The 16,025-nt window shown below is 39.4% G+C and overlaps 1 protein-coding gene across 1 annotated transcript in view; it reads left to right on the plus strand.

The window, feature by feature from the left end:
- Positions 1 to 16,025, plus strand: part of LOC126162636 (SUN domain-containing protein 2-like) — a 145,912-nt gene that overhangs the window by 92,261 nt on the left and 37,626 nt on the right. Inside the window, exon 4 of the mRNA XM_049919267.1 lies at positions 8,447 to 8,551. Coding sequence (XP_049775224.1) covers positions 8,447 to 8,551 — 105 coding nt within the window. The remainder of the gene's footprint in view (positions 1 to 8,446; positions 8,552 to 16,025) is intronic.

Raw genomic sequence — 16,025 nt, forward strand, 5'->3', positions numbered from 1 at the left:
CTTTGAGAAAATATTTAAGCTGTTACTCAAACAGGAGCACAATAAAATAGCAATTAAGGGAGCATGTCACTCTGTATTGTGAAACAGGAGAGATATAAGCTCCAGTAAAGAAACTTTAACTCTGAAACCTAAGGGGAAAAAAAGGTTCAAATGGCTCTGAGCACCATGGGACCTAACATCTGAGGTCATCAGTCCCCTAGAACTTAGAACTACTTAAACCTAGCTAACCTAAGGACACCACACACATCCATGTCCGAGGCAGGATTCGAACCTGCAACCGTAGCGGTCGCTCGGTTCCTGACTGAAGTGCCTAGAACTGCTCAGACACACTGGCCAGCTCTGAAACCTAAGATTCTGATTGATCTACCTGTTTCCTGTAGTACATTTTTGGTACACTTAATTTTTTTATCTGAGCTTCTGCTGTCCAGTGTTATGGCTGATGGAATTCCAACTTCTTTTTAAAGTATGCAAAAGGAACTTATTTTCACAGCATCACATAAAACTGTTACCTTTGTTCTTCTCATTTGGTGTCTGGCAACAACAGCAATGATGAAGTATTCCAAAATATAGAGATTCATTTACTGTCCGTCATATTCCTATTGTTATTTTTCGAGCAGTTGGTAGTTAGGAACTCCTTTTCTGCCTCAAACCATTTTAAAAATATTCATACTTTTTGTTGTGGCAATTAGTCTAAGACTGGTTTCATGAAACTCTCCATGCTAGTCTGTTCTGTGCAAGCCTCTTCATCTGTGCATACCTACTGGAACTTTCTTTTGAACCTGCCTACTGTAGTTAAGTAATTTTACTGCACACAAATTCCTCAATTCCTGAATTTATGATTCCTTCCTTCCTAAGTGTTTGTCCTATAAACTAATCCCTTCTTTTAGTCAAGGTGTGCCATGAATTTCTTTTCTCCCCAATTTTGTTCAGTATAGCTTCAATTACTATCCAGTGAATCAACACAATATTCAACACTCTTGTGTTACACTACATTTCAGAAGCATCTATTCTCTTATTGTCTGTGCTGCTTATTGTCCATGTCTTGTTTCTGTTCAAGGCTGCACTCTAGAAAAAATACCTCCAGAAAAGATTTCCCAACTTACATTTAAATTAAATGTTAAGAAATCCTTTTTGATTTGGAAAAGCTTTTTTTTCTCTCTCTGAATTGCGGACATCGCATTACTTTACTGCCCTAATAGCAGAAATTATCTGTTACTTTCAGAGTCCCTTTTTCTTTTTTGATTCCCTCACATAACTGGATTTAATTTGACAAAATTTTACTACCCTTGTTCAACATTTGCTGACATTCACCTTATATTCTGTTTTAAACACACTATCCATTGTGTTCAATAGATTTGTCCATGTCCTTTGCTATCTATATAGAATTACAATGTAATGGCAAACCTCTCTTAATAGGGGATGTATGACTCATCAAGATAGAAACTTCAATGTATGGTATAATTTTTAAGTAAGTATTTGCTTCATTAAGTTTGACCTCTGTGTCAGGCTAAGGTGAGCAGACTTCTAACTGCCAACATGTTGACATTGAACATAACTTTTGCAGGAAACTTTGCTTCTCAGCAAATAAAAATTAGTTAAAGCTCTTAGGTTTCTAGTTTCCTCCCAACTAAAATAAGAAGTCCAAGTTTTCTTACAACTGGAGCTTATTTAGTCCAGCCTGGTGCCAGTTGATGCTATGTTTCTCCTCAAAACCTTAGATCCATCCCAGAACCTCTCCCCTGGATCTATCACACCCCTCACCCCTAAAACTCCAGGCACTCTTACCTTCCACATGCTTCATAAAGTGTGTAAACCCAACCACACCCTAGGTGCCTTATTGTGGCTATTACTGTGCCCCCACAGAGAGAATTTTTGCCCTTGCAGATCAACGCGTTCAACCTATTAATTGTAAACTACACTCCCAAAACGGGCAATCAGATGCTAATGAGACGGATGGAAAAAAGTAAGTAAACTGTTACATATTTCAAAAGTAATCTTCATAACTGTTAATAGTCTTATCCCACTGTGAGACAATGCTTTCTTTATGATTCTACCCAGCTGTGCAAGTCTTTCTCCAGGGCTCCTAAAATTTGGAAATCACATGGGGAGAGATCACAAATACATGATGTGTAAGGGCTTCCCAACAAAACTTCTGCAGCATAGTGGAAACAACCATGGCAACATGTGGACCTGCCCAACTCCCTCTACATTAACATCCCCATTGCCCACAGTCTTGCTGCTATTCAACACTGCCTTTTTCAATGCTTGACTGACTCCAAACCTAAAACCACCTCCTTAGTCACCATGAGCAACTGTACTAGTACCCACAGGTAGTTTTCCATTGAGGGCATCACCTACAAACAAATCTGTAGTAGAGCAATGGGCACCCACTTGGCACCATCCAATGCTAACCTATACATGGGTCATCTACAGAAATCTTTCCTATCTCCCCAGAATGCCAAACCCCACATCTGGATGAGAATCATTGACGACATCTTCATAACCTGGACTGAGGATGAGTACATCCAATCCACATTCCTCCAGAACCAAAACACCTTGTTCCTCATTCACTTAAGCTGGTCATCCTCAGCTTGACAAAGCTAGATTCACAGTGTTGACCTTCATCTTAAGGATCTCTCCATCAGTACCACACCAAGAAGTCCCTTCCATACAACCTCTAACCCATTGTCATCTGATCTCTAGTAATGAGCAGTCCTCTTCAAAATATACCACGGGTCTAGGTGTTGCCTTCACAGACCAAAATTACTCTCCCAGGCGTGTTGAGAACCAGATATTCCATGCCTTGTCTCTCCATTCACCTACCATCTCTTACATATCAAGTGTTCGGCTATGAGGGAGCACTCCTCTCAAGACTCGGTACCATCCAGGACAGGAGCAACTGAATCACATTCCCCACCAAGGTTTTGACTACCTTTCAACATACCCTGAAATGAGAAATATCACTTCCACCATCCTCCCCAACTGACCCACAGCAGTACTCTGCTGCCCATACCGCCTATTTAATACCCTTCACCGTCCCTACTCCATCCCTGCTCTCAACCCCATGCCTCATGGCTCATATTTCTGCAATATACCTAAATGTAAGACATCCCTCCCACTACCACCTACTCTGGTCCTAACACAGGCGTCTCCTATCCCCTCAAAGACAGGGCTACCTGTGGAAACAGCCATGTGTTTTATCAATTTAGCTTCCTTCTGCTTGGGCAGGACAAATAACAAGCTGTCTGCTCACTTGAACGCCCAATGTCAAACGGTGTTGAACAGAAAACTGGACAAACCAGTTCCTGAGTATGCCACACAACATTTTCACACTTTAAAGACTGCTTCACTGCCTGGATTCTTCCCACCAACAACAGCTTTGCCCCTGTAAACCCCCTAGCCTTAACCTTCATTAGTCTCTGTCATCTTCAGCTGCCTATCCCCTTCCCTACTCCCACTCCAATAGTACACATGGCTTGTATCTCACTAATGCACATATAATGATTATGGTCCTTCTCATTCTCTAATTTTCTCCTCTTCCATTGCTCCCTCCTCCGTCCCCCCCCCCCCCCCCCCAAATCATTGTCTCTCAGTGTCACACCTAGTAGCCCTGTCCTGTCCCCAACACATCCCTGCATGTTCCCCCAGTCACCACTACCACTAGTATCATCACCACCCCTGCCCTGCTACACCTCTTCCTCCCCACCCCACACCCCTTCTGTACCCCCAGTACCCATTCCAGCTAGATTGCTGCTCATCTCCAAGAGGCAGTCACAGTCTGGCCTTAGCATTTGGAGATGACAGTGGCCATTTGTGTGCAAGTTGTGCTTATGTGAATGCATGTGAGTTTTTGACTTTCTCCAAAAGCTACATACTTGTAGCTTCACTCCCCCCCCCCACCCCCCTCCCCCCACCTGTGCCTGTCTGTGACTTGATATGCCTCCTCTAAGTGTAAAGTAGCACTCTATCCTTTCTAGATTGTTATTTCACACTGGACTTCTGTAATATAGATACTTTTTTGACATTGTCTGTATTGCCGCAGAAGATTTTTCTGAAGCACAGCATTGAGTGAATTTATGAAACATGTGGTAGTACTCCCATATTCTGGTCACTGCAGTGCAGAGCTGGCACTTATTACATACTGTTGCCACATCAGTTTATTATCCACCTTGACACTCAGGAGCTTGACATCAGGAGCCTCAGCCAGTGCACACTCATTGGTCTCTGCTTCTGGTGCTTGCAGATCTTTTTTATTGTTTTTATTGTTTATCAGTAATGGACAAGTAAATCTAATGGGTCTGCTTATGATGATCGATTTTCCCCGTGTGTTTTCAGCTGATGTTAGGAAGAATTCAATGAATTTAGTGGCCCTACATTTGCTTTTAACATAGTCTTTCTCATTGCTATTCTCATCAGGGTATGTAATTTCATTTTGAAAAAATATATTTTGAAAGAATTAAATTTCTCATTCACTGTATGCCTTTTGTAAAATTCTCTCCCTTGTACATGTAGTAATTTTCTCTGAATAGTGTTACTTGGTTATCATTTACTTAGTTATAATTCCATGAAACAGCAGGCTAATTTTCTCTTGTTAGCTAAACCTGATTGGTATATTTGCTTAATTGCTACTATTGGATCATCATGGTCAGATAAAGTATTTATTAGAGGACTCACATCGATTTCATGAAATGTGGTTCATCATAGATATACTCATATAGCAACAATCACAATTTCACTGTATGCTTCTTGTTTTTTGTTGGAAATGTTCCATGAGGAACAAACTAAAGCTGATAAGTAGGCAGTAGTAGTAATAACTTAATAGAAGGAGTAGTTTTATTCATCTGTAGATCACTTTTACAAGGATATTGGAAATTTAGTGGTATTACAGTTTAAGAACAACAATAATAACATAATTAAACAATGAAAACACCAGCTAGGGATATCAGCTGTACCTGAAAAGACAGATTGCTACTTACCCTAAAGTATACATGCCAAGTCTTAGACACGGACAATTAAAAGACACTCACATAAAGCTTTTGGCCACAGCCTTCATCAGTGAAAGACACACACAAAGGGCACCCATGCGATAAATTTTAGGGGCATAGATCTAGAGCTGGGTGATAGAGTATTTTTAATACTTTGGAAGATGAATTTTAAATCATTTTCTTGAAGGAAAAACTCCTTACTACACTATGTATTTTTGTTTCCCTAAAAGCCTGTGGGGGAGGGGAGAGGGGACTGCATCACTCTCCTGGCTCTGGTAATGGGCGCTCTGGCCTGGCACTTGGCCTACAAGGCCAGTAACTGTCTTAATTATTGTCATTTACTAGAATTATGATATTTATACAAAATTCTACCTTTCATATATTTTTTCCATGTAAGTAGTCAATCCATATTCTTAGCATCGAAGTAATGAACAGAATAATAACAAAATTTATATCTGTTGAAAAATATGAATTTCATTACACTGTCAAGACACAAATCCAATTAGCTTTATTTCTAGGGAAGAACTAGTGTATTTCTCTCTGTTGTTGAAATAAATGTTGCTATAAACTTCATCTGAGAAATAAACAGAAATAAACATAAAATAAGATCTGTATTAGCAAACAGAATTAGCAATGCATCATTATTTTTTCCATCTGTACCTGATGCTAACTGGAAGCATGTTTTCATGTATGAAAATAATCAGTGTTTGAAAATATAATATGGACAGATAAAAAAATCTACTCATTAGGCAGTGAAAGAAGAAAAACAAAAGATTTGAAAGAGTTGCAGAAAAGCCACACAGAAATCTAGATCAGAGGAGACTTATTGGAAGGAAAGATTCTTTCCTTGCTTGGGGTTCTGTACATTTTTTTCATAACTCTTCCAATTTCCTAAACTTCATGTTCTTTTCCTCCATCCCTCTTCCTTTGCCTTAATCCTTCTGTCAAAAGAAGAAACCGCTGGCTCCAAAAGCTCACGTTTCCACATCTTTTATGTGTTTTCTCCTGCCACCACATGGTGAATAGTTTTTTCACCTCTCCAGTTACATTGTCAAACATATATGCTCAGTGCATTACAAAGAAAAGAACGCTACTTCACTTTTGAAAGTATACAGAAAAAATTGCTTTTTAATTACTGAACAATGGAAAATCCAGGATGGAATGCAACAACCCTACCTGCTGACAAAGGCTTCACCACTGTTGTTTTGAACCTCAAAGATTACCTGGCAGAAGGACTCCGCCAGCTGTCATATTCAACCACCTACAAGCCCTGCCACAATGATCCCATTCCAGAAATCCAGCAGGATCTCCAGTCTCTCCTTAATTCCTTAAACCCATCTCAGAACCTCTCCCTGGAGTCCATCTCTCTCCTCAGCCCCTGCTACTCCCTGCTTTGCTTGTCACTATTGATGCCACTTCCCCTTTCACTAACAACCCTAATGCTCATGACCTCACTGCTATTCAAGAGTACCTTTCCCAACCAACAACCTCCTTCGTAGTCGCCATGACCAATTATATCATCACTCACAATTATTTCACCTTTGAATGCATTACCTACAAACAAATGCAGGGTATGGCTATGGGCACCCACATGGCACCATCCTGTGCCAACCAGTTCATGGACAATCTAGAGGAATCCTTCCTAAACACCCTGAATCCCAAAGCCCTCACCTGTTTCAGATTCACTGATGACATCCTCATTATCTGGATTGAGGGTGAGGATACCCTGTCTTTATTCTTCCAGGACCTCAACACCTTCTCCCTCATTTGCCCACATGGTCCTACTCAACACAACAAGCAACCTTCCTCGATGTTGACCTCCATCTCAAAAATTGCTACATCTGTACCTCTGTCCATATCAAACCTACCAATCACTAGCAGAGCCTTCACTTGGGCCACTGCCACCTCTTCCATACCAAGAAGTCCCTTCCATACAGCCTAGCCACCTGTGGCCTTCACATCTGTAATAATGAGCACTCCCTCTTGAAATATACCAAAGGTCTCACTGAAATGTCCACAGACTGTACAAAATAGATCTCCCGTGCCTTATCTTTCCAGTCACCCACCATCTCCAAAAGTCCCACTCTCCAGCCACAGAGATCCAGAGTCCTCTCATGACTCAATACCAACCAGGACTGGAGCAACTGAATTACATTCTCAGCCAGGGTTTTGACTACCTCTCGTCATACCCTGAAATGAGAAATGTCCTACCCACTATCCTTCCCATCCCTCTGACACTGCTATTCCACTGCCCACTGAACCTACACAATATCCTCATCCATCCCTACACAACCCTTGCTCCGAACTCCTTGCCTCATGGCTCATATCCCTGCAATGGACCTACATGCAAGATCTGTCCCAGATATCCTCCCACCACTGCCTATGCTAGTCCGGTCAGAAGCATCACCTATCCCATCAAAGGCAAGGCTACCTGTGAAACCATTCATGTCATATACAAGCTAAGGTGCAACCACTATGCTGCATTCTATGTGGGCATGACAACCAACAAGCTACCTGTTCACATGAATGGGTACTGACAAACCATGGCCAAGAAACAGCTGGACCACCATGTTGTTGAGCACACTGCCCAACATGATGTTCTTCATTTCAGTGAACTGCTTCACAGTCTGTGCCATCTGCATCCTTTCCACCAACACCAGCTTTCCTGAATTGTGCAGGTGTGAACTGTCCTTGCAATATATCCTCAATATATCCTACATTCCTGTAACCTTCCTGGCCTCAACCTTTGTTGATCATTGTCCTTATCCATCTAGCCCCTTCCCTATCCCCATTCCAGAACTACTCTGCCCTCTGTTTCACCAGTGGGCCCTCAGTCCTATTACTTCTCTTCGTTTCCTCTACCCCTCCCATCCTCTCCTCTACCCTGCCCTCCATCTAACGTCCCAATTGCACCTAGCCGCCCTCGTCCTCCACCTCATCCCTGTACGCTCCCACAAGCAGCACTTTATTGCCACCACCCCTGCCCTGTTATCCTGACCCTCCCCACCCCAGCCTCCTCATTACCCTCACCACCCTGTTGCCTCACCCATTGTGCACTGCTGCTCACATTCTGGCCTTAGCTGCCAGAGACTGTGGTCATGCACATGTAACTTGCATTTGTGTGTGTGTGTGTGTGTGTGTGTGTGTGTTTCGACAAAACGCCTTTTTGCTTAAAGCTCACTTTCCAACAGTCTTTCTGTTGTGCGTATCTGTGACTCACCATTTGTATTTTTCATTTGTATTGAACTACTGCAATCTATTAGATAAACTGTAGAATCACATAACAAATTCACTGTGAAAGATTTTTTCTATAAAGTGTATTGTAATTTCCCCTTGAATGTGGTTAATTTCCTGTTTGTAGTGCAGCCTTGACAGCGAACATTAACAATTAATCGTGATTTCTGCTTGGCACAGCTTTGAATATGAAGTTACTGTAGTAAAGTGATGTATTTACTTTACAGAGTTGGAGGAAATCATCAAGAGAGTAGAGAGGATGATATTCAATGAATTACAGAAATATGATGCAGACAAAGTTGCAATGCCAGATTTTGCACTGGAAAACACAGGCAAGTATATTAGATGCCCAACAGAAACTTCATTAATCACAAACACTGAAAAATAACTGAGACTTGCATTAGCATTTTTATAACTTGATAACCAAAGATCAATGGTAATACAGTCCACTAATATGTGTATAGGTAACTGACTTCTGCTTTGGATATTACAGTGTAGCCCAGTTTTATTCATCTTATTTCCTTTGCCTTATCACATTCAGTGTAACATACACATCTTCCTTGGTGTAAGGAACAGGCCCTGTAGCCTCCTAGGCAATTACAACTTCCCCCTGCTGCTTCGTTAGCTAATTTTATACTTGCGTACTAAGGTCCTTTCTTGTAAAGTGCTGTTCTGTGGCTGCTGATGTAAAATCTCTCTTTATTTCTACTATTGTACTGGTGGAAATCCGAATAAGTGTTTGGGTTCAGTCTTTTCACAAGCAATATGACTTTTAGAATGTATGTGTTTATAACAGTTAACATCCCTGTTTTTGGAAACAAGTTGCAACAAGATTCCCTATATTTTGCTCCACAGATTATTCTCACACCACTTTTTTGAAGAATGAGTAGCTTATCTAGATTAGTTTTGGTTGTTGCCCCCCAAATTTCAATACTGTAGTTCAGGTGAGAGGAGAAGAGAGCATGGTATGCAGTTTTTAAGACTGCAGTGTCTTTACAGAACTTGCTAATAGTACTGATTGCAAATATATTTTTTGACAACTTAGTTGCCAGGGAGTCAATATGTGTGTCCCACTTCAGGTTCCTTTGGACTGTTAGGCCAAGGAATTTTACACTAGACTCTTTCTTTACCAATTCATTGCCAACATATAATTTAATTTCATTATTCAAACTACTTTTGTTAAACTCCATCAAACATGTTTTACTGGTGCTTACATTTAAGAGGCTTTCATTAAAAAATTAACAATTTCTTTTGTCACATTATTACACTCCACCTCTAGTTCATTACATGAGTCCTTTTTACACACAATGGATGTTTCATTGGCATACAGAACAATTTTGGAATTTATAGTAGAGTACTTAATATCAGTTCATAGATCAAGAACAGAAGGGGGCCCAACACTGAGCCCTGCAGTGGGCAACATTTTATGTACATGATCTCTGATTTGTAGACACCACTTTCCATTTTAAACTGAACAAACTGTTTTCTATTGCTCATATAACACTTTGTTAGGTCATAAGCAGCGCCTCTAATGCCCATGTTCCATAGATTGTCTAATAGGATGTCAACATTCACACAATCGAAGGATTTTTCTGGGTCTAGGTACACCCGCTACATGTTCCTTGCTTTCGATACCCCCTAACACCTCTTCAATTAGTTGAGCAGCTGCAGGGCTAGTTGATTTACCTTTTAGGAATCCATTTTGATTTTCAAACATCAGATTGTGTTTGTTAAAAAAGTTTATAATCCTGTTGTGTATAACTTTCTCAACTATTCTGGAAAAGACAGGAAGGATCGAGACTGGTCTGTAGTTTTCTATTTTGTTATTGTCATCTTTTTTTAAAATGAGTGTTATCTGTGCTATTTTTAGTCTGTCTGGAAAAGGTGCCTGATTCTATCCTGCTTCAGACAGAGGTACAGAGACATTTTGGCTACAGGCTTTTAAAACAGCTGAATTAGAGGGTTTTAGAGAGTTAATGATGTCCATTATTTCTGCACAGTTTGTGGGGGCTAGATATATACAATGGTCACATGCATTACCATTAAAACTGTAGTGCATGTTTTTGTGTTTGTCATTTATGGCTTTCTGTGCAGAAGAAAAATATTCATTAAAAATATTTATAATTTCCAGTTGGTCTTTTATGAGCATGCCATTGTGGTTAATAGTAAAGCCCATACACGATTCGTCATTGGAGGTTCTAAAACTGTTTATGACTGCCCAGATGCCAGCAGTTACATTATGTGAGTTAAGAAGCTTATTTGCTACATAGTTGCTCCTAGTCTATGTGAGTAAGTTCTTATAGTGTGCTTGATATACAGTATAACCTCATTAGCGTGAACTCGCATAAGACAAACTCATGGTTAACGTGAAAAAAAAGTATTGGTCCTACCAGTAATACATTAGTTATTATGGTATGTTTTATTGGTTAACACGAATTTCAGTTAAGGCAAATTACGAACTCTGTTTCAGTTCCAAGCGTAATTAAATTTCACTGTAACACAAACTTCCAACCTTAGAGTATTCTAAAGCGTAATTTTTTTTCCAAAATGAATGTAGGAAATGTAACTACAAAGCTAATTATACTTATTGTTAACTAGTTTTTAACATATTGTAGGTCAGTAGCCGCGATTATCACCTGAACAATCAGCGTATGCTGTACATTGTAAGACATTCAATAATGTGTGCAGAAGCATTTAGGAACATACTCAGTACCAGATTTGACAGGTGTTCTGTTAGTCGTAGCCATATTGAGTTGGGATACTGAATAAAAGCTACAGTTACAACCGGTACTGTAGCACGCGAAAATGGCAAAAAGGAAACAGACAGCTCTAAATGCACAGTTAAAGCTTAAGATTCTAGATGAAGTGAACTGTGGTACCAAGAAAACAGAAAGGAATACCTAAATCTACTTTATCTGTGATTATTAAGAATCAAGAAAAAATTATTAATGCTGCGGCATCAGGTTCTGGAAACAAATCTAAATGACTTCATACTGCCAAGTATGAAGACGTCGAGACGTTACTGCTAGAATGGTTCAATAATATGCGTGCATCTAGCATACCTTTAACTGGCCCTGTGAATCAGTCAGAAGCAAATGATATTGCTGAAGATATGGGCATCGAAGACTTCCGTTGTTCTGCTGGTTGGTTGTATCAGTTCCAAAAGAGACATTCAATTTCATCTGTACAAATTTGTGGTGAAGCAAATAAAGTTGATGAAGAAAGTGCGAACATCTGGTTACATGAATTCAACTGAGTGAGGGAAAAGTATGCCTCATCTGATGTGTTTAACATGGATGAAACTGGATTTTTCTACAATCTTTTTCCAAATCACACCCTGGGGATAAAAGGTGATAAGTGTCATGGTGGAGCACGAAGCAAACAACATGTGACTGTTGTACTGTGCTGTAAAGCTGACAGCAGTGAGAAGTTTCGTCCCTGGGTTATCAGTAAATCCGAGAAACCACGTTGTTTTAAAAACATAAATATGGGAACTTTACCTTGCATCTACTCTCACCACAAGAAAGCTTGGATCGATGGCACATAATTTCACAAGTGGCTTCTTCATTTCAACAGTCAAATGCTTGCTCAAAATAGACATGTTCTTCTTACATTGGATAGATGTACTGCCCATAACGTTCATGATCTGAACCTATCCAACATAAAGGTTCAGTTTTTTCCACCCAATGCCACAAGTCGCCTTCAGTCTTTGGACCAAGGCATAATCTCTCTCATAAAGAGAGCCTATCGTAAGCGACTTGTAAGAGCTGCAATTCATGCTGCTGAAAACAATAGTGCAACCACAAAGTGGAATCTGCTTGATGCAATAAAAGCCATTGCAGCAGCCTGGAACTCAGTATCGCCACATCATTTAGGGAAGTGCTTTAACAGAGCTCGGAGACATAGCAATACTGAAGATGTCCACAAGTTAGAAGATGCCCTTTGGATTCATGTTAACGAAGTTTTACTGTACCATATTTTGAAGGCTTCCTTTAGCTCAGGAATCTCTCTATTATTCAGCATTGCACTGTGGAGTAGTTTTAATTTTGCCCTAGCTTCAGTGACATTACTATTTACCCAAATATTTTTTTTTATATTTTTGGCTTGTTTCATTTTTGTGATTACAACTATTGCCAGGGGCACAGATGACACTGGGTGAGCAGCTGAAGATCTTGGGTAGCTTTTTCTACCTCCAGGGTCCACTTGACTGAATTGTGAATTGTGATTTATTAATCTCATAACATACACTTACAAATCATATGATTATGGCACAGGAGACACGTCAAAAATTACAAACTAGAATCTAATATTAATTTTTAAAACTATATTTAGTCTATGTAGCAGTATCTATGTTTTCTTTTTTCCCAGGGTAGGTAAATATCTTTCTCAATAATGTATATAATAGAGGGAAACATTCCACGTGGGAAAAATATATCTAAAAACAAAGATGATGAGACTTACCAAACAAAAGTGCTGGCAGGTCGATAGACACACAAACATACACACAAAATTCAAGCTTTCGCAACAAACAGTTGCTTCGTCAGGGAAGAGGGAAGGAGAGGGAAAGACGAAAGGATGTGGGTTTTAAGGGAGAGGGTAAGGAGTCATTCCAATCCCGGGAGCGGAAAGACTTACCTTAGGGGGAAAAAAGGACAGGTATACACTCGCGCACACACACACATCCATCCGCACATACACAGACACAAGCAGACATTTGTAAAGGCCATGGTGTAGGATACCTGTAGGATACCTAAGATTGGCCATAACGGGAAACATTTATGAAAAATATTTAATTCTGTAGTAGTGAAAATAACGAAGCCACAGTAATTTTAGTCTGCCATCCACCATAAAACTTCATGGTGATCCCAGTAAAACTTGAATATTGATCATATCTATAATAGTTTAGGATTTACTGTTAAAGTGAAATTAATAAGTTTTGTAACAAAAATCTGAATGCTTTGGTCGATCTTAATGATCAACATTTCATATATAAGCACATCTTTTAAATGACAAATGTTGTAAATAACTACTGTGTAATTTTATTTGTTTAAAAAATATAGTAAATTTAAATTATTAGTATTTTCAGTTACGCATCAGATCACCATTTCCTCCACATAAAACACATTGAACAATGGCAGCATGACACCTTATTGAATCATTAGGTAATAGAATATTTTTGTAAAGTTTTGTGCATAATAGTTACTTTTTTATGTATTTATTTATGAGAAATCACATTGGTGCAAGGCTACTGGCCGTGACATTCAAAGTTAAGAAGGAGATTGTATTTGTTTTATGTAAAAGAATTTGACGTTTGTTATGTAATGGATATTATTGTTACTTTATTTAGAATGTGAAAGTGGTCAAGCTTTGATTATTTAAATGTGTTAAAATGTAAAGTAATGTAGATTAAGCTGTAGCCAATCATATGGACGGCTTCGGGAAAGGGAACTGCGCTAGTCATTTGAGCGAAGATGTTTTGTGCGCAGGAAACGTGGTTGGAGATGGGCAGAATGCGGTTCTGGTCGAGACAGGAAAGGGGACAGTGCTGGGGCAAATGCAAAAGCGGACAGTTCGGCTGGAGTCACCAAAGGGTACAGTTCAGATTGAGATGCAAAAGCAGACAGTCAGTCTTTAGACAGCTAGGAAGTGAAACGACTTAGAAAATTTCACATTGTGTGATATTGCAGGACTTAGTCTCTGAGCGGTGAGCAGCCTCGCACCTGGAGTGAACTCTCACTTTCCGAATAAATATCGAAATGGAGTATTGTGTTTCGTAATGAGATTGAGAATGATCGAACTGTGTCAAGCGGATATGCACTCGAGTGTAACGGTAACTCTAAATACGACCACTTTCACTATTAGTTGTCTTTTTGAATAAACGTTATTCTACCCAAATCGCAACTGTGTGGCCTACATCATTTGTGGGTCATTAATTTAGTTCCCAATATTATTACTGCTGTTATTATATGTTATGTTAACTATGTATTTCACAAACTTGCCATCAGCCAGGCAATTTAACCAAAGGGTCACAAGTATTTAATTTAGGGCATGTAATGTGACACGTGCAGTTCAACCTCTAGACAAGTTTGAGCCAAGACATTTTGACAAAGAGGAACCATATGTAAGTCTGAATATCTTTGGGATGTTAGCTCGCAAGGTGAAATCTGCAATGAGCTTATATATGTTTGTTTCTAAATTGATGCAGCCCTCATTCTCCTCTTCTCCATAAGCATTTTTTTTTTTCAAACATTTATTATTTTAAAATTTATCAGTAGTCAAGGTTATAGTGAGGTAAAATACAGTTAACTTACACACATTGCGGAGTTGGCTGATGCTTGTCTGCCAGTGACATCATGGTAATTGTTATTGGTGACTCCGATGTCACATATACTCTTTTGGCCACTTTTAGCAACTTGTTTTTTAGTTGATCTTCACATGCTTCCAATGCTGCTTGCTCATGCGATGGTAGCTACTGTTGCCAAATAAGTATCAACAAATTGTCTGAAACCGTAATTGTGTCCATCATACCTCACAGGCACTGTCAAATTCCCCAAGGGTTTTTGTCACTTTGTTTTTCTTGATTAAGCACTTGCCTGAGTCTTTGGTGTGGTAATTTAGTGCAGCACACAATTAATGCAGTTTTTAAAGCAAGGTAAGCTTGATGACATGGAGTTAGGAAAAGTATATCCCACACCAGTGCTGTTGCCTGCTGGTCTAAATTGCTGATCACCAGCATAAAATGTTTGTGATCATCAACAGCTGGTTGGTGCCTGAAAATATTTTACATAACCACAAACCCAATTTGTGTTTCATTGGGCAAAAACAGTGGGGCCTACAACTGCAAACACAATGCAGAAGACCTGCTCAAGCTGGTGGTTGGACAGTTCATGGTTTCTGAGTGGGGTTGCAATGTGGACGAAATCAGCAGAAGAGTCGGCATTTTCATATCGGGCTTAACATCACCTTCTGACCTAGTGGATAAATCGGATGCATGGTGGTGTGTAGTCAACATTATTATTGGCGTTTCTTCAATAAACATGATGTTTTGCATTGTTGTAATGTTCAGTTTTTTGCACTTCACTGTGTCCACTTTTAGTGTTGCAGGAACAGTGAGCGCCAAAAGCTGAGTTTCATTGTGAATTTCTTGAATCTTGTTATTGATGGCTTGCAACTGATTGTGAATGTCTTCCATTGTCATGGCGCCATAATTAACAGTCCATGATTATACTTGTTTTTTATTGTTGGGTACGCCAATTATGTGGGTAAAGCTTATACACCACTACTTTTTATTTTTAACTACACAAATGAAAGTTTGTAAAAGACATAGAATGACTTAGGGTAACTTCAGAGATAAACTTTGTACCAATGGTTACACACTCTACAATCAATTATTGGACTGGTTGTTCCCACGAGATCATTTCAGGTTTCCCCTAGAATGAGATCTCCATGTTAATGTACGTGTTCACTTACTGCATGTCCATATGGGTACTTCATAATGGACTCTACAGTTCGTGAATAAATGAATAGTTGAAACTATTTTCGAGTCAATATTCAATGTTTTCCCAACAATGCTAATTAATATGTTTATCTATGTAACACAGTTTGTTAGTGCCTGTGATTTTTTGTCATTTTGTTGTGTTTAGACTTAAATGTTATTTTAATGTGCTATGAGTGCAGCTACTGGAAGTTTGTAAAAGGGAAAACAAATTTCAGTAATGTTAGTGAGTGAATTTTTAACTTGATTATATTATGACTGCAATCTTGAAGGACCAGTCCCAAGTTTCTCCAGCAAGTCAGTGACCTTCA

The sequence above is a fragment of the Schistocerca cancellata genome, chromosome 2 (genome assembly GCF_023864275.1).
Source record: "Schistocerca cancellata isolate TAMUIC-IGC-003103 chromosome 2, iqSchCanc2.1, whole genome shotgun sequence".
NCBI lineage: Eukaryota > Metazoa > Arthropoda > Insecta > Orthoptera > Acrididae > Schistocerca > Schistocerca cancellata.